Source organism: Melanotaenia boesemani, chromosome 4 (genome assembly GCF_017639745.1).
Source record: "Melanotaenia boesemani isolate fMelBoe1 chromosome 4, fMelBoe1.pri, whole genome shotgun sequence".
Lineage (NCBI taxonomy): Eukaryota > Metazoa > Chordata > Actinopteri > Atheriniformes > Melanotaeniidae > Melanotaenia > Melanotaenia boesemani.
Window position 1 is genome coordinate 20,752,872 of NC_055685.1, and position 26,463 is coordinate 20,779,334.

Consider the following 26,463-nt stretch of genomic DNA (forward strand, 5'->3'; position numbering starts at 1 on the left):
GGCGATCTAAAGGCAGAATAATGAAGTTAGTAAGAGGTAATAACATAGGAAATCAAACCTCAAACATGGACTAGAACCATGACCTAGAAATTGAACAGACAAGACATGAACCAAAAAAGCTTCTTCTTCGAAGATTTGGTTTCTGGCTATCATATTTCACACTATTCTCTTTTCTGTAGGTCTCTTATTTCTCTCAACACCTTTGGACTATGAGACACAGCGTAGGCACCATCTGACCGTCCGTGCAGTGGACCACGGCCTTCCCTCTCTCTCGTCCACCCAGACCCTCACAGTGGAGGTGGTTGATGTGAACGATCAGGCACCCGTCTTCAGCCAGACCATCTACAAAAGCAGTGTGGCAGAGAACAGAGACCCGGGTGAACCTGTGCTGAGGATTTCTGCCACTGATATGGATTCAGGTAAAGATTATTATCTCATCTATGGCATCCTGTGTTTTGATAGTTAAAAGATTATATTTTTGTAATTATGCATTCATCCATTGTTCACACCTATTTATGGGTGTCAGTCATTAGAAGTTTAAAAGGTCTGCAGACCTTTTTTTTTTAATTAAAAACTGGATGTTTATTTCATGGGGTCAAATATGATCTTCCAGATTTGTTTTGTCAGATTGTCCCTTAATGACTTGAAGTTTAGTTCTCAGAGGACAATTCATAAAAGGAAATCATCAAAACTGAGAATCTGGAACTACAGTATATTAGATAGCTATCTTTTCTATTTGAAAATTCCACAACACTTAAACAAACTTTCTGAATTTCAGTGTCAACAATACTCAGTAATCAGCATTGCAAATCAAGTTTGTCAGAGAAAATTCCAGGACACAAAACTCAAATGTTCTCCTGAGAAAAAGTTTCTCAGTCTAGTTAAGATGATTAAACTTTTTTACTATATCCATCTATCCATCCCAAAAAAATATTGTCTCTTAAATGTAATGCAGATTACTTGCTGATTTGCTAGTTGCACAAGCTGTGAAGCTTTCCTAAATAAATATATTGCTTTATAAATAGGATTTGTTTACCTCTATAATTAAAAATAACTCCATTTGGAATTATTATACCTGCATTTTTATTATCTAATAAGGCTGACATTTAGCCTAAAGAGTCTTCCCTTTGAGGTGGAGAGAGCAGTATGCCTCAAAGATGCCTAGATGGCAGCAGTGGCATGTTGTTCTGAAGCCTAACAGCACAAAGCCGTATATCCAGATACATAAAAACACACGAGACTCACAAAAATGACATAAAACCAGAAAGAGCTCCAAAATTGAAGTCTATAAAGGCAAAGAAGCAGACTCTATTTTCGGTTCATTTGTGTTATATTTAAAGCATAGCACAAGATGATGAAATGTAGTTGAACTCCAGTGATGTTTTGGTTGTTAAACAGGGCTACCCAGAATCTAGGTTATCTTTCTTTTTTTTTCTTTTTACTCCAGTAGCAGTTTAATTGAAATCAGCCTTTGTTCCTTTCCTTGCATGTTGTTCAGTTGCTTTCATATTCTCTGCTTATTGAACAACCCTCTCTATCTAACTCTCTGACCCTTTACAAATCAACACATCAGTCCTGTTTATTTTAACACACTGCCAACAAAATCCTGTTTCGTCTTGTCACATTGACAGTTGGGGTCTTTTTAAATCCTGGAGTTGGAGGGTGTGCAGTAGAAGGATCTGCACAGGAGGGGGTTTGGCGTGAACTAACATTCTTGGGAGTGAGAATTGTCCAAGAACAGCAAGCACACAGCTCCTATGGGAGATGTGAAAGGTCCTCTCTCGTGATGATTGCCATAATCCAAGCCATCTGTGCCAATAGGCTTCATGTTTTCATCTGCCTCCTCAGATCACCTCGGCTTGCAGCTTAGCTCCAGTCTTATTTGATTATCATTTGTACTGCTTTTTTTTTCCATGAACTCTTGCTAAAGATGACCATTGTTTTGTGTCTGTGATGATCTCTGGATCCAGTTTCCATGTGCTGGAGTCAGTCAAAGTAGATGTGCAATGTCAGTGAAAATGACAGCTAACCTTTGTGTGACTGGGCACATTCTGGATTTTCTTGGATAACACTCATGTTTGCAGGATTTTTATCTTAAGAATAGTAGCTGACAGACTTATGATTTGTGAATTAGTTTGATTGTAAAACTTGATCACTTCAGATTTATCATGTGCATGGTTGAATTATAAGCTCACAATTGTTTGAGTGTCTTTAGAAGTGCAAAGAATTAGTTGTGTAAGTTATTAAAGCTTGCCTTTTTTTTAGACTGCTTCAGACACCCTCCCTTTAAGTCAGTCTAGCTTTAAAAAAAGAATCATGATGGATTTAGGTAACATTTTTAAGCATTTTTGGCAGTGAAGATATGTTAATGAGAACAGGATGCAGATATATATTTAATCATTTTGCACCCCCAAATCTATTTGTTTCTGCAAATTAAACACTGAGAGATATTGCAACTCTGCAACCATTTACTGTCCAGTGCTGCTGGTAATTAGAGGGAAGCCATACTAGCTCCCTTGCTCTCTGAGCAGTCTCTACAGACATCTGAAATTATTTAAAACATGCATCTGTAGACTCTTACCAGTGTGTGGTAACACTGAGGTGAGCTGACGTAATTTGGTGAATGTGTGGCTCGCAACAGAAAAACCATGGGACTTGTTAGCGAGCCAGATTAGGTTTTTGCTGCTCCGACAGTTATAAAGGCATCACATGACATCTTGTGATGTTTTTTCTTGGTCCTGAATTGAATTAGGCATTCAGATAAGGACTCAGTGAAACAGAGGCAGCTTCACATAAAGTCACTGAGATGTTAAGCTGAAACGCCAACAAACTGAACATTAAGACAACAATAGTCTAATGGAGTATTTCTCACCTGTATGATTCTGAATGTATTGACTGACATAGTTTTCATTAAATTAGTATTAATGCTGATGAGATCATTTAATGAGTAGATTTTTGTTTTAGCTCCTAAAAGATTTTCCAGGCATCTTATCAATAGATCAAGTCTGTTTTGTATTTGTAAATTATATCTGAAATCGCTGACTGTTGTCTCTATTAAGCTTTATCAACTGTTTACCATTCATTCAGCAATAACTATAAATACAACCTTAAATTAGAAGTGTCTGTTTACATCAACTTCTTGTGTCAATCCCCCAGAGGAGAATGCTGTGGTGTGGTACAGTCTCCTGCCGGGCCCCGGTTATGAGCTCTTCAGCATCAACCCATACACTGGTCTGATTACCACTGCCTCCCACCTGGACAGAGAACAGGAGCAACAATTTACACTCAGAGGTAGTTCACCTGACCAAACACCCCGTTGCACAAACAACCACCCCCCAGTTATGTGATAGGTATCACTCACATAACAAACAAATAGGACCATTAAATTATAAATCCTAAATAGCTGCATTGGATCAGGCTTTGGCTAAATAAACTTGAGTAATTGGCTCCAATGGCTGAGTAATTTATCACACATCTTTACTGTAACTAATGAGCACAGTACATTGTATTGTCAGGATCTATACAAACAGACATGACCGTTTTGATCAACTCAAATATTTGTTTTCTGCCTATAATACATATACAAACACAGTTCTTGGCCCCTGAAAACAAATATTCTTGAAAACTTTTGACCCACTATGTCAGATTGTGTGCTGCTATCTTTTTGGTTTCCCTGTATTTATGCCAGTCTCTCCTCTGCTGACATGGTGACAGAAGATGTCAGCAAAACACTACCACTGCTAATCTTGTTATTGGGATTTGGACATGTCTGGACTTACATGTATAGCTACTTTTGGCATTACATTTGGCATTATATTAAAAGCATTACAGCAAAAGAAACATTTTTTTAAAAGAATTTAAGAAAACTTAAAGAAATAAAATATTTAAAATGTAATAGAAACAAAACCAGCTAAACTAAACAGAGAGGAACAGACAATGGAATACATGTGAGGTACATGTGATAACAAACAGACATCAGTGGGAATTATTATCATCATCATCATCATCATCACCGTCAATGTACATATAAAAGCAAATATATATAAAAAAAAAACACTCTACCTCAATTAAAAGCAATGGCAAATAATAGTTTCAAGCTTCAGGTTTATTGGTGATTTGTTCCAGATATAAGTAAAAAGAACTAAACGCAGATTCTCCTTGTTTAGTTTTAACTCTCAGGATGGAAAGCAAACTTGATCCAGATGATCTCGGTGGCTGATATGGTGTCAGTAGATCAGATATGTGTTTTGGACCAGACCCATTCAGTGCCTCGTACACCAGCAGCAAAATTTTCAAATAAATTCGTTGGCGCACACAAAGCCAGTGTAAAGATCTGAGAACCAGGGTGATTTTTTTTTTTTTTGGACACGAGCAGCAAAATTCTGGATTAGTTGCAGTTGTGTAAGAGATTTTTTAGACAGCCCCACAAAACCTCCATTGCAGTAGTAAAGCCTACTGAAAACACATGCATGAACAAGTTTTTCTAAATCATGTTGAGCTATCAGTCCGCTTAATCTGGATATATTTTTCAGGTGGTAAAGGGCTCATTTGGTTATTGCTTCCATGTGGCTGTTAAAAATTTAACTCAAGAGTCCACAATGACACCAAGACTTCTGACTTGCTCTGCTAATTTAAACACTCATCTTTGTTTTTCAAAGACAATGATTTCGTTTTTATCTTTGCTGAGCTGGAGGCAATTCTAACACGTTTCAACTAAATAATATCAGAGGTCATTTGTGACAGAACATCTTTGGATTGTCAAGATAAGGGGGATGGACAACAGTGAGGCAAGGATGCATTTGTTTGCACATTTGTATTGTGTATATTTAGCTTTAACTGTGGAACTTGCGTTGTTCTGGTTTTATTTTGCATTTCATTGTGAACAGAATTTTGTTTTAATGGTGCTGCATCAAAAATGAGTTCAGCTTTCAGGGTAGAAGCTAGTTCTGTGATCACTAGTTACTGCTAAAGTCAGGCTCATTTGAACATCAATGGTTGTGATCAGGAAGTCCTGTGGGACTTACAACAACCATATTTTGTTTAATGTCTGCTTCACATTCTCAAACCACTCTCTTTGAGTGCTTCACAGCCAAAGTCAGAAAGAAATTTACGTCTGCCTTCTTCACGAGGACATTATTCAGCTGTTTGATTTATGTTGAGGAAACTTTTAAAGCACTGAGCTGTGTATCCAGGCCATACCAACTGCACTGCAGCACCTTCGGCCTTTTGGGATGTTTTCTTTCACCCTCACGTGGGTACACACAATAATTACATTCAGCCTATCCAGCAGAGGTTAGTGATTATAAAGGCTTTCAGATGTTCTATCACAATATTTGTACAGTCACCAGTATGACGAACGGTTAAACCCAGTAATAAAATCTAACGACAGGAAAGCTTGAAGTCATGCCAAAATCATACAAGGCTTCTTGGGAAAAACCAAAATATGTGGAGACAATTTTCTCTGGCGGCAAATAAATTTGGAATGAAATAAAATACAGAATTATTTTCAACATGTATCAAAAACTGTCTCCGCGTGTTTTATGCTGGCTGAACATTTATTTCTTTTTACAGTCAGGAGAGTTTTTGTTGCTGTTTTTGTTGCCATTAAAGATCTAATAGCCCCAATATTGGTCAGCAGAGACGGAGCCAGTAATTGCCTGAATGGTGTGTTTTGACGCTGACACTGAGTGAAACTGTCTGTTTACATTCCTTTCTGTTTGTCAGCTGGTTCTCTACTTTGGTCAAGACTGAAACTTTATATATGGATTTACCCAAAGATTTCTGTAGATGTTAATCTTGTGTAATTATCAATTAAATTAGTCTAAAGTAAGATATAAGACTGCTCATATTATGATAATATTCTGTTAAAGACAAAATGCCACAGGAAAAAAAAACACAAAAATGACTTAAAAAAAAGCTGTGGTTACCAATAGCAACAAACATCAGAAAATATGATTATATTTTCCAAATGATTTACAAATTTAAAATAATATATAATGCACATTGTTTTGAAGATGTGAGATAATCTTTGGTTCTTTTGTGCAGTCCAGGCACGCGACAGCGGCTCTCGGCCTCTTTCGGCCACAGCCACAGTGTTGTGCTCTGTGTTGGACGACAACGACAACCCTCCAGTATTCATGCAGTCACTCTCCCAGATCAACTTGCCAGAAAATCTTCCACCTGGGGTCATCCACACTGCTCAGGCTTCCGACCCAGACCATGGAGAAAATGGCACCATAAAATACTCAATATTAGGTAATAAGGTCTCATGCTGCTGCATTTCTCAAGTAGCAACTTTGATTTTGTTTTTAGGTCTTGATTTTATTTATTTTGTTGATGTTTGTCAACACCTCATCATATAAACTTACTTCCTGGATCAATGCAGACCCCAAATGAATGTATGTGCTAGTGTCTATTGGCTTATTTTGAAATGTTCAGAGTGCATCTAATCCTCTGCATGGGTTGGACTGACCACAAACTCGGTCACCATGTTTCCACTTATTAGAGATTTTCATCATTACTGGTTAAAATAATGGAAAAAAAGACTTCAAACAAGCAGAACAATTCCTTTAATCCCTGTCCATCATCTCTAGGTGAGAACTACAGAGGTCGATTCACCATCAACAGTCACACTGGTGCTGTCAGTACCATGCAGGTCCTCGACCGGGAGGATACACAAAATTACAGTCTCACCATACAGGCATTGGATCATGGTCCCATCCCACTCAGCTCCATCACCCAGCTGCAGCTGATGCTACTGGACCAGAATGATAACATCCCCTCCTTTAGCAGTAAGAGCTATCACGCCTCTGTCAGTGAGGGCCTACCAGCTGGAGCTGAGGTCCTGCGTGTTAGGGCTTTCGATCCTGATGAGGGGCTTAATGGGGATGTGGCCTACTCCCTGACTGAGGACAACAGCCAAGGGGCGTTTTCGATTGACGCCTTCACTGGAGTGATACGCACCACCAGGACTCTGGACAGAGAAAGCCGGGCTCAGTACACCCTCAGAGCTATGGCCACTGACGGCTGCACTCAGGGACCACTGACCTCTGTGGCATCAGTGACTGTTCAGGTGGAGGATGTGAACGACAACATGCCAGTCTGCGATCAGACTCCCATTAACGCATGGGTTTCCATGAAGACTCCACCAAACCAGATAGTTACTACGGTGGTGGCAACAGATGGCGACCGGGGTGAGAACGGAACTATACAGTTCATGTTATCTGACGAGGAAAATCTGTTTGACATCAACACTGAGACAGGCGAGATTTCACTGAGAAGACGAGTGAGGGCAGGTTTCTCCGGCAGGAAGTTGCAGGTTGTAGTTTCTGACAGAGGACATCCTGCTTTGACCACCACCTGCCTGATTTTTATCCATCTAAAAGGAGAAAATGAAGGACTTCAGTTGACCAGCAAAGTGTACAATGCTACTGTCAAGGAGAACAGTAGAGCTGGTATGTTTTTTCCACCTTTCTCTGCTCTTTGCACTGATCCCATTGCAAACCTCAGCAATCTTTTCACTTTTTCTTTTTTAAGGCACTTTGATTGCAAAAGTGGATGCCACTGACCAAGACATCAGCACCCAAAGAATCACATACAACATATTTAGTGGAGACGAGGATCACATTTTCTCCATTAACCATCACACAGGTAGTAAACATAACTTTCTGCTCACAAATGTTTTATTTTTCTTTTCTTATTCATATATTAGAGGTTTTTCGAGTTCCCTGATTAGGATTATTAGAAGGTGTTTCTGTTATGTATTTGAAGAAAATCATTATTTAAGTCATGCTGATAACAAATAATTCTTTTACTCATCTATTTTATTTTCCAAAATGACTTCCAGAAAACAATTTTTTAACAGTAAGACATTCATCAAAATGCCTTTTCACCTAATTAAGTTAATCTGACTTTGGTACACATATTTTTTATGATTTTATCTGTTTGATTTTTACCATTTTTAACCCCAAACTCCTGTACAGTTACAGAAGGAAAGTATGCAGACACAGTTGATGTGGACTGAACACACTTGTGTCAACATGTTTGTAACTGATCAAAAGCTATGTCATTTTTTTCCACTGCTTCCCTTCACTTGTCCATAACTTGTCAAAATCGCAAATTCCATGAGCTCAGCAGAAAAGCTTTTGGCCACAGTGAAGTATTTTAAAAAAAAACACTTCCAGTGTAATTGAAAATAATTAGAAAGTCTCATAAAACAATATTTTATTCAGAACAGAACATAGAAAATATGAAAAGCTGAGACTGATTGATTTTTTTTTTATTTCATTAATATATATACATCCATCTTGTAATTGGCAACAATTCGACCACATAAAAGCTGGGACAGGACCATGTTTACCATTGTTTGTGTAGCATTCCCCTTCTTTTTACAACAATATATAAAGAAGAGAAGAGAAATGTTGGCCCATTTTTTATATAGTGTTCTAGTAGCTTAACAGGTCTGGTTCTTCTTTATTGTACAGTTAATCTTTATCACATTTCATTATTCCTGTTTTTCCACCAAATGTTTTCAGTTGGTTGGAGATCTGAGCTGCTGTCAGGCCAGTCCAGCACCTGGACTCTTCTATTACACATCCATGCTGTTGTCATAGATGCAGTTTGCAGTTTAGCATTGTCTTGCTGAAATGTGCAAAGTTTTCTCTGAAAAAGATGGGACCGTATGTTTGTCTACATGCTTTTTTTTTTGTTTTTTTGTTTTGTTTTTTTTAATAAGACTTACTTTTCCAGCCTTTTGTTGCTCTATCTCAGCTGCTTTGAGATGTGTTGCTGCCATCAAGTTAAAGAAGAGCACATATTTTTTATTAAATAGTGTAATGTGTCACCTACAACATTTGATATGTTTCTAAATTTATTTGGAAAGAAAATATTGGTTTATGAGAAATGCAAATAATGTTTTTAGTCATATTGGAAGTATTCAAATATACTTACATTAATTTCTGCTTCTGTTTTGATTAAAAGGAGTAAGTAAATAAATAAAAATAAGCAAAACTTTCCTTTAAATGTTTTGGGAGAAGCTTTGTGTTTTATTGTCATGCTTCCTTCTGATTTAGGTGAGATCCGAGTCCAGAAAGATAACTCTTTGGACTTTGAGGTGAGTCCTCAGATCAAGCTGGTGGTGCTGGCTGACAGTGAGCTGCAGACAGCTTACTGCAGGGTCTCCATCACTCTGCTGGACATCAATGATAATGCACCACTGTTTGAACAAAGCAGCTACAGAACATCTGTTTGGGAGGGCCAAGTGCACAACACTTATGTCATGCAGGTACATGCACAATATTTGAACTCTATTTGACATAAAACACCAAGCAAGTGACTGATCCCACCAATACTGACTTTTCCTATATTTTGAGCAGGTATTTGCCTCTGATGCTGACAGTGGCCTTAATGGGCTCATTCAATACTCCATCCTGTCTGGTAACCATAATGAAGCATTCATTTTGGACTCTGCACGAGGCATCCTCGCCACCAATGTGTTACTGGACCGTGAGATCACTCCCTCATACAAGTAAGCTCAACTTGCATTACGATTTTATTAAATAACTTTCACTGTATGCAGCAATATTCCAATGTTGAAGATTTTGGATGAAGAACATTATAATAACAACCGTTTTGTCACAATAAATTAGGAATCTTTGACTTTTTTTTTTTTTTTTTTTTAGTTTCCTCTGGAAAAAGTCACAAGCTTTCCTTAATTAAATTAAAGAAGACAAATCCTGCTGTGTAATCATAAGAATGCTAATGTTTCATTAGATGACCATCTCTTACCTGCATTTTAAATGGTAGCACTTGCATATTTCTTGCAAACTGACTCAGATTCCTATGATACATTCAACTTTAGCATACTGTACAACAGAATTAGAAAGACAATGTTGTTGTCATGATTTTCATAACAGATTTAATTCAATCATTCATTCATTTTCTGTACTGCTTAATGCAGTTAAGAATCAGGGGAAGCTGCAACCTATCCCAGCAATTAACAGGCGAGAGGCAGGGTACACCCTGGACAGGTCGCCAATCACAGGGCCAAGATTTAATTCAATAAAATTTTTATAAAAAACAAATTTAAGAAGCTGACATTCAGAAAATAAAAATAACATGACAACACTGGTATGGTTATTAACCTCACCTGAGGTTTCTCACCTTTTCTAAAGTAACAGGATTGTTGTGCCACCACAGCATTAGCAGATGCTGCCTGAACTACGTTTTTCTGGTGGATAAGATTAATTATCTGCTCCCGAAAGGCAGAAAGACTTAACTTTAGTTAACATTCAACATTCTTTGTAGTGCTACATATTATCTGCTAATGCACAGTGCTGAAATAAATTACATTAGCTTGCCTGGTTGCTTCCTTCTGTTTAGACCATCCTTCAGAAAACCAGTCTCTCTGATGGGCTGGAGTTCAGTCAGCCGTGGCATTGTGCAGACATGTGAAAAGGATTTCATTTTGTGGTCCTCTTATTGCTCTGGACTACATAGTTTGTTGAAGAGGTCAAAGGGTTTGTCAACTTTGTTGTGCAATGAGCTGGGCTCAACTTGGCACAAAATCATGACTGTTTTCTGTTGTAAATTAGTGAAGTGAAATTAAAGAAATTATAATTTCAATTGCCAGACTTTTCCCTCAGTGAACCACCTGACTAAGCAAGAGGCCGACTTTGACCTTTCTGTGAGTGCTCTGGCTTCCATCCACACCCCAAAAACCTGCACATTGTCAATCAGTGATTCTAAATGGGCTGTAGGTGTGTGTATGAGTGAGCACAGCTTGCCCTGTCTTGGCTTGTTAGCTTGTCCAGAAGGAACCACATCCCTCTGTAAATAACCCATTTGATCACAAAACATTCTTATATACATATTTACAAACTCTGAACAATATAATTCGATTTGATTCAGGAAAACCTTTTAAAGTCAACATTAGTTTCATATATATGTAGATGTAACAGAACATAGTTATGATAGTCAAGGTTGCACCGTCTGACTAAATCACAGTTACACACCACTTCTTTTGAATATTAGTATTTTCCTCATCAATTTAAAATGAGTAATTTGGTTTGTTAGAACAAAGCAAATGTAAATAATTCCATGTGTTTTAATTCTTATCTTCTCATGTGTGTCTTACAAATGGTTACGATGTTGATGTTTGATCACTGTTGGCATGTTGATCATTGAATCAAAGTATCAGTGTTTTGTTTCACCCCTATCCCTGTGGTATTTAAAAATTTTAATTTTATTCTTTTACTTGGAAAGAAAAGAGTATAAAACTATTATATACATTCTAGTAATAAGTTAGATACCGTAAATGAACATAAGTAATGTTTCAGACTGCATCTTGCAAATTTGGTGAAATAAGTTTCTGATCCTGATCCATACTTTGATCTGCCCAACTTTTCCTCATAAGAGAGCTGTCTGACAGTCTGCCTGAAAGGCAAACCAGGAAACAATGCAAGTGATGTAAGAAATCACTATGCTGCAGCTACAACAGAGTAACTATGTATCATTCTCTATTTCGTTCTTTTCAGACTGTAGCTTATAAATTTACATAGTTAAAAAGTTATAGTTGATTTTAGGATGTACTCAAAACAGAAATACCTGCAACCATTACATCTGCTTTGTGTCTGTTACATTTTGCACATTTTCTCATTGTTATACGGCGATAGATTAAAACACAATCTGGTACACATGAGGATAATAAGCATTATTATCTTTTTATGTATTTAATTTACAGGCTGGTTCTACAGGCGGTAGACAGGGGGAAACCTCCACTCAGCAGCACCGCTACTATTAGGGTCCAAGTGGTGGACGTCAATGACAACAGCCCCACCATTCCTTCCAAGGAGCCTGTTGTTATAGCTGAGAGTAAGCTTACTACCCTGCAGCTGTCACTGTAATTTAGCTGGAAGCTCAATCCAGCTAACATGGCACGGTTTTTCTCTCCCTAGATCTACCAGCTGGATATGTGGTCACAGAAGTGATTGCAAATGACGTCGATTTGAGTTCAACCATCATTTACAGCTTCTCAGATAATAGCACCACCAGTGTTCCCTTTGCTATCGATCCCTACACCGGTGTCATTACCCTGACCCGAGCCCTGGACTATGAGGTGGAGACAGAGTACACTCTGACAGTGTGGGCGTCTGACTCTCTGCACCAGACCTCTGGAGAGGTTAAAGTTCAAGTACTTGACATCAATGACAATGCTCCAGTCTTCACACAAGACTCCTATCAGGTACAAGCAATGTATATTTGTCAGCCAGAATAGAAAGAGGATTTAAAAGTTGCAGCTTTGTTGTTATTCTGTTGTAAGATAAGTTTAGACTACAGTATTTTTATCCATCATTTTTTGGCAATAGCCACAAGATTAGCGGCTTATAGTTAGTAGAAAGTTACAAGAATAGTCAAAGCACTTCTTATGATTTTGCCTTCATAGACACATTTCTCTTAATGTAGCATCAGGCCCCCCCTTTCCTCTTTTAACGTTCCCATTTTTAACCTGCTTATCTGCTATTTGTTATTGTTTTCCACAAATTTTCTGAGGTTTCACCTGTTATTAAGTAAAATACTAAATCCTATGAAAACTGTTGAAACTGCAGGCTTTCGGTTCACATTAGGTATGTGCCTATAAATTATTGATAGTTTTCTTTTATTTTATTTAGTTTACAATTTTAAATGTTTTTCTAACTATTATTAAGTAGAATTTATCCCAGATAATTTGCAGCTCAGTTACTCTCAGACTGTCAATTTGAGTGGAATCCAAATTTTTTTTATGTTTGATGTTCATCTTAAAGATGTGAATGACTGTTTGCTTACTCTTTCAGGTGGAGTTGTCAGAACTGATCTCAGAGGACACTTTGGTTCTTACAGTATCTGCCTCTGACAGAGACGATGGATTCAATGGCAACATCAGCTACAGACTGCTTACATCTCCTCTACAAGGCTTTTATATCCAGCCTGACACTGGTAAACAGTTTTAAAGATGGAAAAGCTGCACTATGTCTGATAAACAGAACATCGGATTGCATACGTGTGTGATTGTGTACATGTGTGGTATCTGTGTTAGACTGTACATAGTTTATAAATTTACACAATGCTGTAGATAGCTCTGAAAAAGCCATTACTTTACATAATACGTGTCATGGGTTATGTATCTCTGGCTGTCAGTTTTGTATACCCATAAAACTCATTCTATCTACTAAATTCAGTTAACTAATTTCCTGTTGTTTATATTTATATTTTTATATATTTTATATGTTTGAAGAAAAAAGGCAGAAGGATATTAGATAATTAATCTGAATATGATTAATTATGATTGAACTATTAACCTTCTTTTTAAAGCAAGTAAGAGATGATGAATTATTCAGGGCTGAAACTGAACTAGCCCTGAGGCCTGTCCTACGAAGCTGGGAAGCGGGATAACTTCAGGGTTAACTCTGGGTTTTCTGTACTACAACGCCGGTTCACTTCTTACCAAGCTGTTTCACCTCAGCAACAGACGCTGAACGGCTAACCTGCTCCAGAGCAGGTTATATTCTGGATAAGAGATCAGCGAGTATAAAACCGCCACCTCCTGACCAATCAGATCTCATGAAAAATGGCCTGCCCATTTTTAGAAGATCCCGTTGGTGCACGGATAGTGAGAGGAGCGCTTAGGAGAGAAAGTCTTTCGGGACAGATCCAACCCGTTGGACTTTCCTGATGACATAATGTACCAAAGGTACAGATTTTCAACAAATGGGCTGAGATACATATGTCAGCTGAATATCAGATGAATTGTGCTCCTTTCATCCATACAACAGATACAGTAATAAAGCCTTGTCACTGACCACTCTGAATTATGTTTTTATATTTGTTCTTTACTTGCTCCCAAGTCCTTTTAGCTCCACTGGGGTTGCTTCTGAAATGGAAGTTAATGATAGTGATAATTCTTTTTCACACACGACATAAGAACAGAACCATTGACTTATGGAACACACAAATATCCGTGCATTCATGGTGGAGGAATTGATATTTCAGCATATAACGCGCTCACATGGGAGCGGATCCTTTAAAGAACTGGAAAATGTGACGTAAAAAAAGCATTCCCAGTAATGTTTGTGCTGTAATACAGTGATCTGAGTGCTGTCAGTTTATATTGTCCCATTAATTATTTTTGGATAATCTGACGAACTTACGCATTAACGGAATCAGCAATTAATGCAACCAGCATTCATTCCTTCCTGGCTTTTGCTGCAGCAACAGTGTTGCTTTTAGCCTGAATTATATTTTTAAATTCTTTGTATTTTTGAAGAATAGTAGTCTGCTCCTCCATGGTAAAATACACTGCTCTGCAGGGTTTGTCCATGTTTGTGATTGGTCAGAACCTCCAAACACCACCCCTTTTATGTGAATTGGAAAATCCTGGGTTGAGTTACCGAGTTGATAACCAGCTTCGTGGTACAACTTATCCAGATCCTGAATGTCTGGGTGAGTCAACCCAGGTAACGGAGAGAAATCCAGGGTATGTTAATCACGCTTCGTAGTACAGGCCTCTGGTCTGTCATTTTCACTCAAGAATGATTTATGGGCTTTTATCATGTTTAAACTCTAAATATCAAGAAAAAGTCATCTGCACCTTTTGTAGGGCACTGTTGGAAATCTGCTTGAAGGCTGACTAAATGCTCTCTGACTACAATCCAAAAATGTAATCTGGTGTGTTCTGTTGATCAGGGGCCTCTCTTTTTCCATGCTTATATGTATCACAGCAGTTGGTGCTGCTTCAGGATGTATGTGGTCATCACGTACAAAGGTTTAAGTGGCAGTGAAGTGGAATAAGAAATTGGATGGTCAAACTCTTTGATGCCATCCAACAAGCAAGGTTCTCTTACAGTCTGCACATGGAATTCATTTAAGAATTGTTTCACAGGACAAGATGTTCCACTGCGATATCTAATAAGCATGGTGATTTTGATTTAACTCTTTGGCCACACAGGCATAAATGTGAATTGTTATCCTTAGGAGGAACAAATCATAACACTTGAAAGATATTACAGTTTTGCAATCCCTCTGAAGAATGGAGTGTTTGAATATTCCTACCCATCAAGTTTTAGTGTGGGTTTGATACTCTTCGGTTTTATTCTTTTTGTTGTTTGTCTCCTTACACACACCCTACTATCCCAAATCTGAAACTGAGTTATGAGTAAATAGGACCTTTGTGAGATGCCAGTATGTGTAAGTCTTACCCCTTAATGTTTGGACGTGATGCCCTGCCTGAAGAGCTGTTCAGAGATTTGTCCTCTGAGATCACAATTATGGAGCCTTTTTTTAACAGTACTTTCTGGTTGGAGTTGTGGCGCTTTTTTTAACTCTGCATCTGTGATGAATTGGCCTCTCTGAATCTTGGTGATTAAAGCTTCTGATGGTTATTTCAGTCTGCTTGATTGATCTGATAACTTAAAAGCCTTCCCTTAAAACTTCTTACTATAATTATGATTTAAAGCTGAGAAAGCCCCTGTTAACTTAAAATAACAACTTGAAGCTTGATATGTTTATATATATATATATATATATATATATATATATATTTCATAGGATATATATATGACTCATGGATGAAGCAGCTGCTCATTCGAAATGGCTGCATATGTAGAAATATCTGCCATAACAGTCTTAATTAAATTCATTTTCTAATGCACATATTTCATTTTGCAGGATCTGTTTTCACCAACAAGCCATTAAAGGCCATCTCAAACAGCAACGTGATTTATCTTCTGGTTGAGGCAAGAGATGGAGGCGATCCTGTACACTCTACTGTCACATCCATTGACGTGCTGATTCTGGACTTCAATGACTATGAGCCTGTGTTTGATCAGGATGTTTACACACTCACTGTGCCAGAGGACACACCCACCGACACCACCCTATTGACTCTCGCTGCAGAGGACAAAGATTGGAGCCCTGAAAATACCCATTTGGATTACGCCATCATCAGGGGGAATGAGGAGAAACGGTTCTGTATGGAAGTAAAAATGGTTCCAGTTGACAATCAACTGAAAAATGTAGGAAAGCTTGTTCTGTGTAACCCTTTGGACCGAGAGACAACTGATAGCTATGAACTAACAGTAAGTGTTTCTGATCGAGGAACACCTCCACTGAACAGCTCAGCTGTCATCATGGTGACTGTGACAGACTGCAATGACAATGTTCCCATCTTTTCCAGCACAGAGTATCACGCACAGGTGAGTGAAAACAGCCAGATAGGTACCAGGTTGGTCCAGGTCAGTGCTCACGATCCCGATCTGGATATCAATGGCCTTGTGCGATACGACGTTGTTTCTGGGAATAGTAAAGGTCACCTCAAGCTTGATCCCCAGTCTGGCCTTTTGGTGGTCAACCACTCACTTGACTATGAGGAAGATTTAAAATACATCCTCACCATCAGAGCATCTGATGGCAGCGAAACATCTGAAAACCATAAAGTGGCTTTTGCCGTCGTCTTCATCACAGTTTTGGATGAGAATGATAACGCTCCATACTTCATGTTCCCTTCATTTAACTGTTCAGTATCGGAGAACCTTCCTGCATTTACCCACACATGTTCTGTCCATGCTGTTGACAACGACTTGGGTCTCTATGGCCAGGTGACCTACTCAATTCTGTCCTCCTGCTTCATGGACTACAGCAGTGGCAACCCAGAGAGGAAGGAGGCATTTGCCATCGATCCCCTCACAGGTGATATTCACACCAGACAAACCTTTGATTATGAACGAGAAAGTGAGTACTGTTTTGTAGTGGAAGCCAGGGACAAAGGTGACAAAACAGCTACAGCGAGAGTGCAGGTGGCCATCAAAGGAGTGGATGAGTTCAGTCCCATCTTTACCCAGAAGCAATATCATTTTCTCCTGCCAGAAAACGTGAAGCCTGGAGAGACAGTTGGTTTTGTGATGGCAATGGACCACGATGGAGGAGTGGACGGGCTGGTGGAGTATTCACTTGTGAATTCATCACCATTTTTCTCAGTTAACAAAACAATTGGGGCTATTTTTGTGTCTGGGCCTGTATATCACAGAAGAGGCAGCCATGCCACCGAGGACATGGTGGAACTGATTGTGTCTGCAGGTAGTCCCAGACTGGGCTCCAGAACTACAACCTGTCTGGTTTTTGTCAATGTCTCCAGCTCAGCAGAAGCACTAATTGGTGTTCCCCTTGATGCACACATGCTTAGTCTAAGTGTAACGCTTATCATGTTTCTCTTTGTCCTTGTAGTCTTCATGGGCTTGATTCTCAGGTACAAAGTTAAAGAAACAGCCATCCGAAAAGCCGCTGCTATTGCTGCACACTTAAACCACAGCAGTGGCTCATTCAGTGGATCTAATAGCCACACGCAAAGTGCTATATCTTTGCAGGATTTGACACAGTCTAGCATCTTGGCCACAAAGCCATGCAGTCAGTCTGACTCAAGTGGCCGTGGATCAGCAGAGGGTGAGACAGCTGAGGACCAGGAAATTAAGTGGATCAATGAGTATCCCTGCCGTAAAAGAGACAATTCCAGCAACCCAGCTACAGAGATTCCAAACTCTGCCTTACCAGGAGATAACATCTCCTGCCACTCCATCGATGTAGGACCAGAACACATAGTATCACTTAAATCTTTTCCCTCAGGATTGGCCAGCACAGAAAGCATACACCATTTCAAAGATGAAGGAGGAGGTGAGGGCCTACTTTCTGAAATACTTCAAGTGAGAGATTTAGAAGAGAACATGGAGACGAAAGGGTACGCCCCCCTTACTGAAGCCCAAGCCCCTACAGATTCTGTTTCCTCTCTGTTGTGCCTTGAGGAGCAGCTGCATGGCAGCTATAACTGGGACTACCTTTTGGACTGGGAGCCACGCTTCCAGACTCTAGCTTGTGTATTTACAGATATAGGGATGCTCCCTGATGAGGAGCTTCAAGGCGGCCGCGAGGACTTAGCAGCTGACTCAAGCTGTCTAATGTACCCGCCACCTCTCATAACAGGAGTGGCTCAGCCGGGTATTAGGACTGTTCCTCCTCGAAAGCCAGGCCGAGTGCCAAGCCTGAGCAGAAAGCCCTCTTACCCCAAATATGTTTACTCCCCCTTAGCTAGGAACACAGGACTTACCCCATCAGCTATGACACCCACATTCTCCCCCTCACTCTCTTCGCTTACCGTTAGGACCCCCAGTGCCTCACCAGTTATCTCCGAAACCGGGATAGGGGGGATTAGAGTTGACTCTGGGCCCCTCACTGCAAGCCTTTTAGAGGCAGAAATTCAAGTGTAGATGCAAACTTTGAGCAAGTCTACATATAAAATTTAATTTAATCCACTACTCATCATCTGAAGGATTTTTAATGGACAGTGCACCATTTGATATATTCTGATACATACCTGGACTTATTCCCATCATTGTCCCACTGCTTTTATGGTTTTAGAGTCATGGCTTTCATGGCCTCAAGGGGGCAATACAAAGAACAAAATTCATATGGAATATACTGATTTAATTATTTAGATTGAGGTTGATTTAATCACTCTCTTCTGTAATAAATTTAAAATAATAACTGAAAAAGCCTGAAGTCAAGCCTGTCTCGCATTATGTTCCTGTAATGCAATATTTGACTAAGGGCAGATGTTCTAGTCAGCAATTAATTACTGAATGTTTTATTATAAACATGTTCATATGTGCAGAAAATGAAACACTTTATTTAAACAGTTGGTTGCTACTTCTGAATGGAAACTTTTTCATGGTTAGTTTAACTTTAATAACCAAAGAAAGGCTACAATTTTCTGTGGTTATGTCTGTCTTTCTAGAATCATTTCTTTTTTACCTCCCTGCTCTTTAATATATTATGCCAACAAAATTAACACAAACAGAACTGTGACAAACTGAACTTAATTTCACTACTTTTATCTGGAACCTAATTTAATATAATTAATCTTTTTGAAGCCAGAAAATATTCTTAATGTATGCAAACACAAACTTTTAAGTATCTGGAAAGCTTTAGTGACTTTGTACAGATAAAAGACAAGGAATTATTTTGTTCAAAATCCTGGCTATTATTGCTTTTACTGATGAATAGAAATAATCTGTTCCTTGTATGACTGTCTCTGTATGTGCTGACTGTGAGAGACACCCTGTTAATAAACAGCACTTTATGTAAAAAAAATGTTAAATCTGTAAGACTTTGAATATTTTTTCTAAGAAATTTTTAATAACAAAACCTTTGTATTTTTTTTTTTTTTGCATTAAACATTTAAAAATGTATATGTATGATATGGTTTTAACCCTCTCCTAAGATAATTTAGTAGCTTGTGCAAGTGCAGTAGGTTTTATTTTATTTTCCTTTCTTGTGTAACTTATGATTGGTTAGCACTGCGGCCTCACAGCAAGAAGTTCACTGGTTCAAACCTCGGCTGCAGAGAGGTTCAAACTGTGGCTTTTCTGTGTGGAGTTTGCATGTTCTCCTCATTCTCTCCGAGTACTTCAGCTTCTTCCCACCATCCAAAGACATGGATGTTATGGTGTAAGTGTGTTTGTCTGTCTGTGTTTGTCCTGCAGTGGACTGACGACCTCTAATTTAATGCCATATATTGATCCTTACCATTTTATCCAAGGTCTATTCCACCTCTGTTTCTACCCCCCATGCCAGCCCAGAGGTTTATCTGTGCCTTGACCATTTCACAAATCAAACTGATCTGTTAAAGGTGCATCAGTCCCAGCTCATTTGTGAGAGGAGCTAGACAGTCTGCTAGTTTTTTTCTATTTTTGTTTTGATTTTTTTCTGATTTAAATTTGCATGTGAAAAATATATTTCCTAACCCTATTTTTAATGTAGCTCTTTTTTATTATGATGCAACCATAAGATACAGTAATTTCAATATTTCTCCGGCTTCCATTTTATCTGTAATAGTGCCAGTCAAGCTGCTTGGTTTGGCTGCTAAGCATTAAAATACTGGTGAGCTGTCTCTTCGAATTGCTCACAGTAATGGAATCATTTCATCAGTTTTTTAGTGCTACCACATTGCCACATCCAAAGACTTTCTCTGCTTTAAACCTTCACTGATGATTGCAAATCTCTCCCTGAATGTTTGTTAATTCAACCTTCTGAGGCCATGTCATCACTGATTCAAGTGAGAGAAATAAAATGGTAATTATACGTGTGGTTATCAGGCAGAATCCATCAACAGACTCCAGTTCTTAACTATTGGAAAGCGAGCTTTAAATGCATTTTCTATATGCTATTTAAGCTTTGGAGACTTTCTCTCATTTTTCCTTTTGTTTTCTAGAACAGTGATCTGAACATCTAAGAATTTTGCCTCTCAAAGAAAAGTAAAGAAATATAAGGTGATTTGACATGGCTCCACTTGGTCTGCTGCTAATCCAAATGTGCTGCCTTTAGGGAACACATGAGCTGGGGAAGCTGAAGAGTCAAAGTCTTTATCAGATAGCACCATGAAAGATAATAAACAGCCAGGCCGTGAACCATACTTGTCAATTGTGCCCTGCTTGTAGTCACTGATAGCTGCGTAATTATTTATGGCCTGAGTTTAGTCTTTCCTGTGCTCCCGGTGGGTTTTGACAAGCTCCACACTTTTCTGTATTTGTGATTTCAGTGAGTCCTTGGCCTCAGGTTTATGGTGATGGAGATTTCTTACCATATCAGGTGATCTACCCAAACAAGCTTCTGTGTCTCAGCACATACCTCAACATACCATACAGCTGGCTCTTTATCATGGATCTTTATCGTGGATCTTTATCAAATATGGCCTGTCACTCAGTTTGGTGAGTACATTTGGTGTGAGAGAGCACAACATCTGCAGATTCTGCAGCACCGCCTTAATGACAAAAAGGTTTAATCATTAATTTCCTTTTATTATTGTCAATTTAAAATTGCATTGTTTCATAGTAAACTTTATTGTTTTAAGTGTGTCCTTTCCTGTTTGGGTTTTTTGTGCTCTGTAAAGCACTTTTGGTTGCCTTATATGTTTTTGATAAAGTGTTAATAAGTAAATTTGAATTGAGTTTAGCTGAATCCTACACTCACCAGGTAGGTACATCAGTCTAACACACCAGCAACTCAATGCATTTAGGCATATAGACATAGTCAAGGCAACTTGATGAATTTTAAAGCAAGTATCAGAAGAAGGAAGAAGAGGAATTTAAGTGACTATGAACATGGCATGGTTGTTATTGCTAGAAGGGCTGGTCTGAGTATAACAGAAACTGCTTATCCAGTAGGATTTTCACACACAAGCATCTCTGGGATTTACTAGGATAATGAGCATAATTTAAACACCACAGCCTACCTTAGTATTGTTGCTGACCATGTCCATCCCTTTATGATCTTTCTCATTTTCTGATGGTTACTTCCAGCACGATTAAGCACCATGTCACAAAGTTCAGATTATCTCCAACTGGTTTTTTGAACAAGACAGTGAATTCCCTGCACTCCAATGGCCTCCACAAACACCAGATCACAATCTAATAGAGCACTTTTGGATGTAATGGAACTGGACATTCTCATCATGGATGTGCAGCTGACAAATCTGCAGCCAGTGCACGACGCTCATTCTCAGTTTGGACTAAAACTGACAAAAATAAAAGACATATATTTTGAACATGCCTACAATAATCTAAGAATATCTAGTAATATAAAGCACATAGTTGTAATCTTCAGCATGGTCAGATTCATGTGAAATTGGGTTTTCCAGCTAAAAAGGTGCTGGGTTCTGATTTAGCCACCATTCCTCCTGTAGACTGTGTGTTGTAAATTTCTTGTTTCTAAGTATCACGTGGTTTCTTAGTGTGGAAATTTGACATAACACAAATGCAGTAAAAGGGGCACACAGAGAATATATTCCTTGGTAGACAATGTTCTCACCAAATGCTATTATACTTTACCTCACTGTCAGGTTTCATCACTATTAACTTGCTGTTTGTTTTTTTGTTTGTTTGTTTGTTTGTTTGTTTGTTTTTGTTTTTTTTAACAATCTTGCTATCAGACAAACAAACAAGCAAAGCTGAATGCTCACCTCCTTCTCTGAGTGCCTTGGCCCCAAATGGAGCCCCTTTTTTACCCTCTGAGATGTCATTGCAAATCGTCCATTGGTTGTTTAAGAGGGAGGGGGTAAGGTTTGTTAGCCCTAGGGGGCCTCCTAATGGCCTGGGGCCCCAAGCACCTGGTATGTATGTTCACAAGCTGCTGCTGAGAGTAAATTGTTAAAAAAAAGAAAAAAAAAGAAGAAGAAAAAAAAAAAAGCAATAGGTTTTGGCTTCTGTCCATGCGCCACCTGTCAACCAACTTTTGTAGAACTAGGTCCACTAGTTTAAGGATAAAAGTAATAACAAACAAGACAAACATACACATAATGTTCTTGGCTGAGCCAATGAAAATATATTGTTGTAAACTTGAAGCTTTTAGATCCCAGAGAAGGATCTTGGGACTCAGGACACCTGCCAACTTAAACCAGCTAGCCTCCTTAGCTTTGATCGGTACCACATACCTGAGCAGTGTCAAACCTATCCAGTCAAATCAGTGACTGACTACTGTTTGTATTTAGCTTTAAATGGATTACAGTGCAACAATAAAGATTCTCAATGGAAACTGTTCCTGATGTTCAACAAAAGATCCATTGATGTTTGGAACCTAAATTAGGAGCATATTGTCTAATAAAAAACAAGTGTTGAGCTTTATGTGAAGCATAATCAGATCTGTACACAGTTATGTTCTTTTTACTGTAAGACAGATTTACCGGTTGCTATAGGGGCAAGAAAATAAGGATTTAAAAAAATATTACGTACAAAATATCTTAATGAAAATAGATTTTAAATCGGTCATTTCATGTAATTCTTCTTGCTAACTGTATTTCAGGAAGGGAAGCTTTTATACTGATTTTGACAATATGTTGCCCCTGAACGTGGTTTTCCTGCAGAAAAAGAAGAAAAGTTTTCCAACAAATAGTTCACTCTCATTATAAAAAAAACATGATTTTGTTGAGAAATGTAGCTACTGGCCCCTTAAGGTCTGCAATGAGATTTTCTGGTTTGCATTACTGGGAACTTAAGGCTATATGTGGAACTAAAGGAATTTCAGTGACATTCAACTGACAGAGAAATAGTTGTAGAACATGAAAATGCAGACTGTGTGGTAGTTATAAGTTACTCACATTTGGTGTATTAAGCAAGGAAGTGGGACATGGCAGCCAATAATGTAGGAGAAGGATATTTTGATGTAATACATTATTTCAGTGCCTATTTAAAAGAATTCCGACTAAACTTTAGCAAATATTTTCACTTTGGTGCCCTTTAAAGAATGCTGGTTCAGCATCTATCTCTTCTCTGAACTCTTGGGTAAAAGCCAGTCCAATGTCAATTCTTGTTTTATCTCTTTTTCTGTCACCTTCTCTCTTTCTTTCCCTTGCTTTGTCCATTAATATCCTATTGCATTGTTATAAAGCACAACACAGCAGTCTGGTGATGAGGCTGGAACAGAAAGTGCATAATGAATGTAAGTGTGCCTCTAATACAAGTCAGAAATACAAACTATCATTTTTTTCTAACCGTAACTATGTAGTTTGTAATGTGCAAAACAGCAGCTTAATTGAGAACTGAATTTTCAAAGCTTGACGGTTGTGTGCAGCTCCATCCTCCATCCACACCCAACTCCAAATGCAGAATGTTTGAACAGATGCGACACGGCACTGTTTGGCTTTAGAGGTGTTAGCTTTTTTAAAATGTTTTATACTTTTTTTTTCTTTCTTTCTTTTTTGTCTGATAGCATGAAAAAAACATTAGATATAATATTGTGACTGAGAACACAAATCAGTCACTTGTTTTTTTTTTTCTGTTTTGTCTCTTTTGTAGTTTTTCACATGTCAGTATGACATAATGACATAATGGTATTTATTAGCAGTGAGTTTGCAATTTATTTTTCTTTGGATAGCAGATGTAGATTCTGTTTACTTTACTGGGAGAACTGTGGTTAGAAAAATTATAATCATGTGCCACTTTTCCCTCTTACTTCAGATAGTCAGCATGTGTGCAGTTTCTTGATATCTTGAATCTGTAAGTTCATCTAAACTGTGATGCTGAAAGCTTATACAAACACTATGACAAAGAGAGCATGCTTTATGCTTCATTTACAATCTGGAAACAATTCAAAAGCACTCTGTTTTCTCCTTCTTCCACCTCAAATAAAAGGGGCCATATTTGACAGCAGAAGAAAGAAAAGCTAACAATCATTATTTATTAGGAATAGGGACCCAATTTAGTATTTGTATATAATACAGTCATTTCCCACAGCAATTTCTAATCTTAACAAAGAGACAACAATTCCATTTACATAAACAATTAATCAAAGAACAAGTAAACTGTACTATGTGACCAGAACTTACATCTGTTTTTATCAGAAACATGTGGAACATCCTTTCTATGCTTTTCAGATGTTTGACAGTGTTTGGGACGATATATGCCAGAGCACACTGCTGCGGCTGCTTCTGATGGCGATTAATACGGACATGATGTGGGTTGCTTGAGCAAAGCTGGAAGCAATACTATTAAGGGATGTAGTCAGCATGTAGAGCCTGCTTTTATATATACATATAAATATATGGTTCAAACATTTCCATCAAGAATTTTTAAAACCCTACACACACAATGCTAAAACATGAAAACGTTTTTGATCCCCACATTTAAAAAGATGTTACACAAGCAACGTCAAATCTTCAAAATGAAAAATTTTTGGCTGTTTTTGTTTTGAGATTATATACCAATACTAAATTTAATTCAATAAACCTGAGACACTTGTTTCTCACTGAGATGCATCAACCCTTTTTATCAATACTCTCCAAGAAAAAAAAATACAAAAGGGCATCTTATAAAATTTAAATGTGAGAATTTTGTCATTCTTACATATTTATTGTGTTAAAGCAATACTGCATAAGTTTCCAACATTAAATATGTGCTTATGACTGCATTGACATTCGTTTTGCACATTCCTGGAACAGTCGTTGCCCTGCAGTGTCATAAAGCTGAGAAACTGCTTTACACAACGTTGTGTTTCAGTCAGGAGCATCAGTTGTGTTTTACTTTATGGTACCACATCTAATTCCAGCAACACATTGGCCAATTTTATGCGCACCATAGCTGGTTCAGTAAAGAAATGCAAGACAAAATTATCAGAGTAAGCAAGAAAAAGAAAATGACAGAGCAAAAGATAAAACAAGAGTCAATGTCAGACTGACTTTTACTGGCTGGAGAGAGCTCAGAGAAGAGACAGGATGTAAGACGTATGCTGAATTAGTCTTAGTTAGGGGGTGCCAATGTACAAAAATCTGCTAAAGTGATGCTGTCAAAATATTATATTTCAGTGTTTTAACAATATTGTCTTCTTGTTATACCAATACCTTTGTGTCAGCATTAGCATACCTATTACATAATATCAAAAAACGTTTAATCTTTTGACAATATGATATGTATTTTGTTATAATATGAGTTTTATTGTTACCACGTGAAACAAAAAAATTAACATATCAATGTGATCATCTTAAAATGAGGAAACGGTGTGAAAACAACATCTCACAATGTCTCAGCTCAACATGAAGTAGAACTTAATTAAAACTTGTAAATTAGTCAATTCTCTGACCTTCTGTCTGTACATCATTTTCTCATATATTTTTAATTAATTAAATTTCTGATGTAATTTTTTAAATTTATTTAACTTGTTTGTTTGCTTTTTTGTTTTGATGTGTTCTCCACTGTAGACCAAAGCCCTCACATCTCCTGTTAATCCAAGTTTCAGAGCATCTTTTCTAATCTGCTGGCTCCATTTGGCTCTCAAATTATGGCTTTTTTGGATGAGCATGCCATGTTTTGTAAGCAAGACCTTGGGTGCAAGCTCAAAAATTCCTGATAAGTCTCCTGGTTTCCACACAAATTCATACACACACACACACAGTCAGGCCTGGAGCCCCTTCAACAAGACCAGTGGGGAGAGGGGAAAGAAGCTTTGTTGGTGGAGGGTCAAACAGGCTTTGGATGTATGAAGCAGCCTCAAGCATCACATTTGGGTCCAATCAAATCAGTGATGTTTTTTGGCCACAATATATAAAACAGATGGGCCAAAAATAGGAGGCATACCATTCTCTTGGACAAAATCTGTCAAGGGAAGAATCTCTTTTCTTTATTTGAGCCACTGGCCTGTGTTTTGCAGCTTTACTTTTCTTTTTATGAAAGTGTTTCTGCTCCTTTATTTTGTCCTGTAGTACTTCCTTCAGCTCTTACTATAATTTTTGTTCTTTCTGTGCAAGTAGTTTGACTTCACCAGCAAATTTGTTGATAATTTTGTTTCTTCTGTAGCTTGTGTGGCCTTCTGTTAACATCGATAATATCTCAACCTCTGACCTGCCTGTAATATGAGTCCTAATAGATTTAACCACAGACAAGAGTGTGAATGTCACAT

The 26,463-nt window shown here is 38.1% G+C and overlaps 1 protein-coding gene and 1 long non-coding RNA gene across 2 annotated transcripts in view; one reads left to right on the forward strand and one right to left on the reverse strand.

The window, feature by feature from the left end:
- The window catches only part of dchs2 (dachsous cadherin-related 2), a 30,996-nt gene extending 11,828 nt beyond the window's left edge, over positions 1 to 19,168 (forward strand). Inside the window, exons 10-20 of the mRNA XM_041983005.1 lie at positions 180 to 419; positions 3,157 to 3,291; positions 6,046 to 6,255; positions 6,594 to 7,454; positions 7,537 to 7,650; positions 9,072 to 9,283; positions 9,375 to 9,526; positions 11,741 to 11,871; positions 11,955 to 12,241; positions 12,831 to 12,972; positions 15,700 to 19,168. Of these exons, the coding sequence (XP_041838939.1) occupies positions 180 to 419; positions 3,157 to 3,291; positions 6,046 to 6,255; positions 6,594 to 7,454; positions 7,537 to 7,650; positions 9,072 to 9,283; positions 9,375 to 9,526; positions 11,741 to 11,871; positions 11,955 to 12,241; positions 12,831 to 12,972; positions 15,700 to 18,287 (5,072 nt within the window). The 3' untranslated portion in view covers positions 18,288 to 19,168. The remainder of the gene's footprint in view (positions 1 to 179; positions 420 to 3,156; positions 3,292 to 6,045; positions 6,256 to 6,593; positions 7,455 to 7,536; positions 7,651 to 9,071; positions 9,284 to 9,374; positions 9,527 to 11,740; positions 11,872 to 11,954; positions 12,242 to 12,830; positions 12,973 to 15,699) is intronic.
- On the reverse strand, positions 269 to 10,804 carry LOC121638300. Its single transcript, XR_006010006.1, has 3 exons — positions 10,148 to 10,804; positions 3,131 to 3,254; positions 269 to 342 (listed from the first exon to the last, which is right to left on the reverse strand). It is a non-coding gene; the product is annotated as an uncharacterized LOC121638300 (long non-coding RNA).
- Positions 19,169 to 26,463: the final 7,295 nt, after the last annotated feature.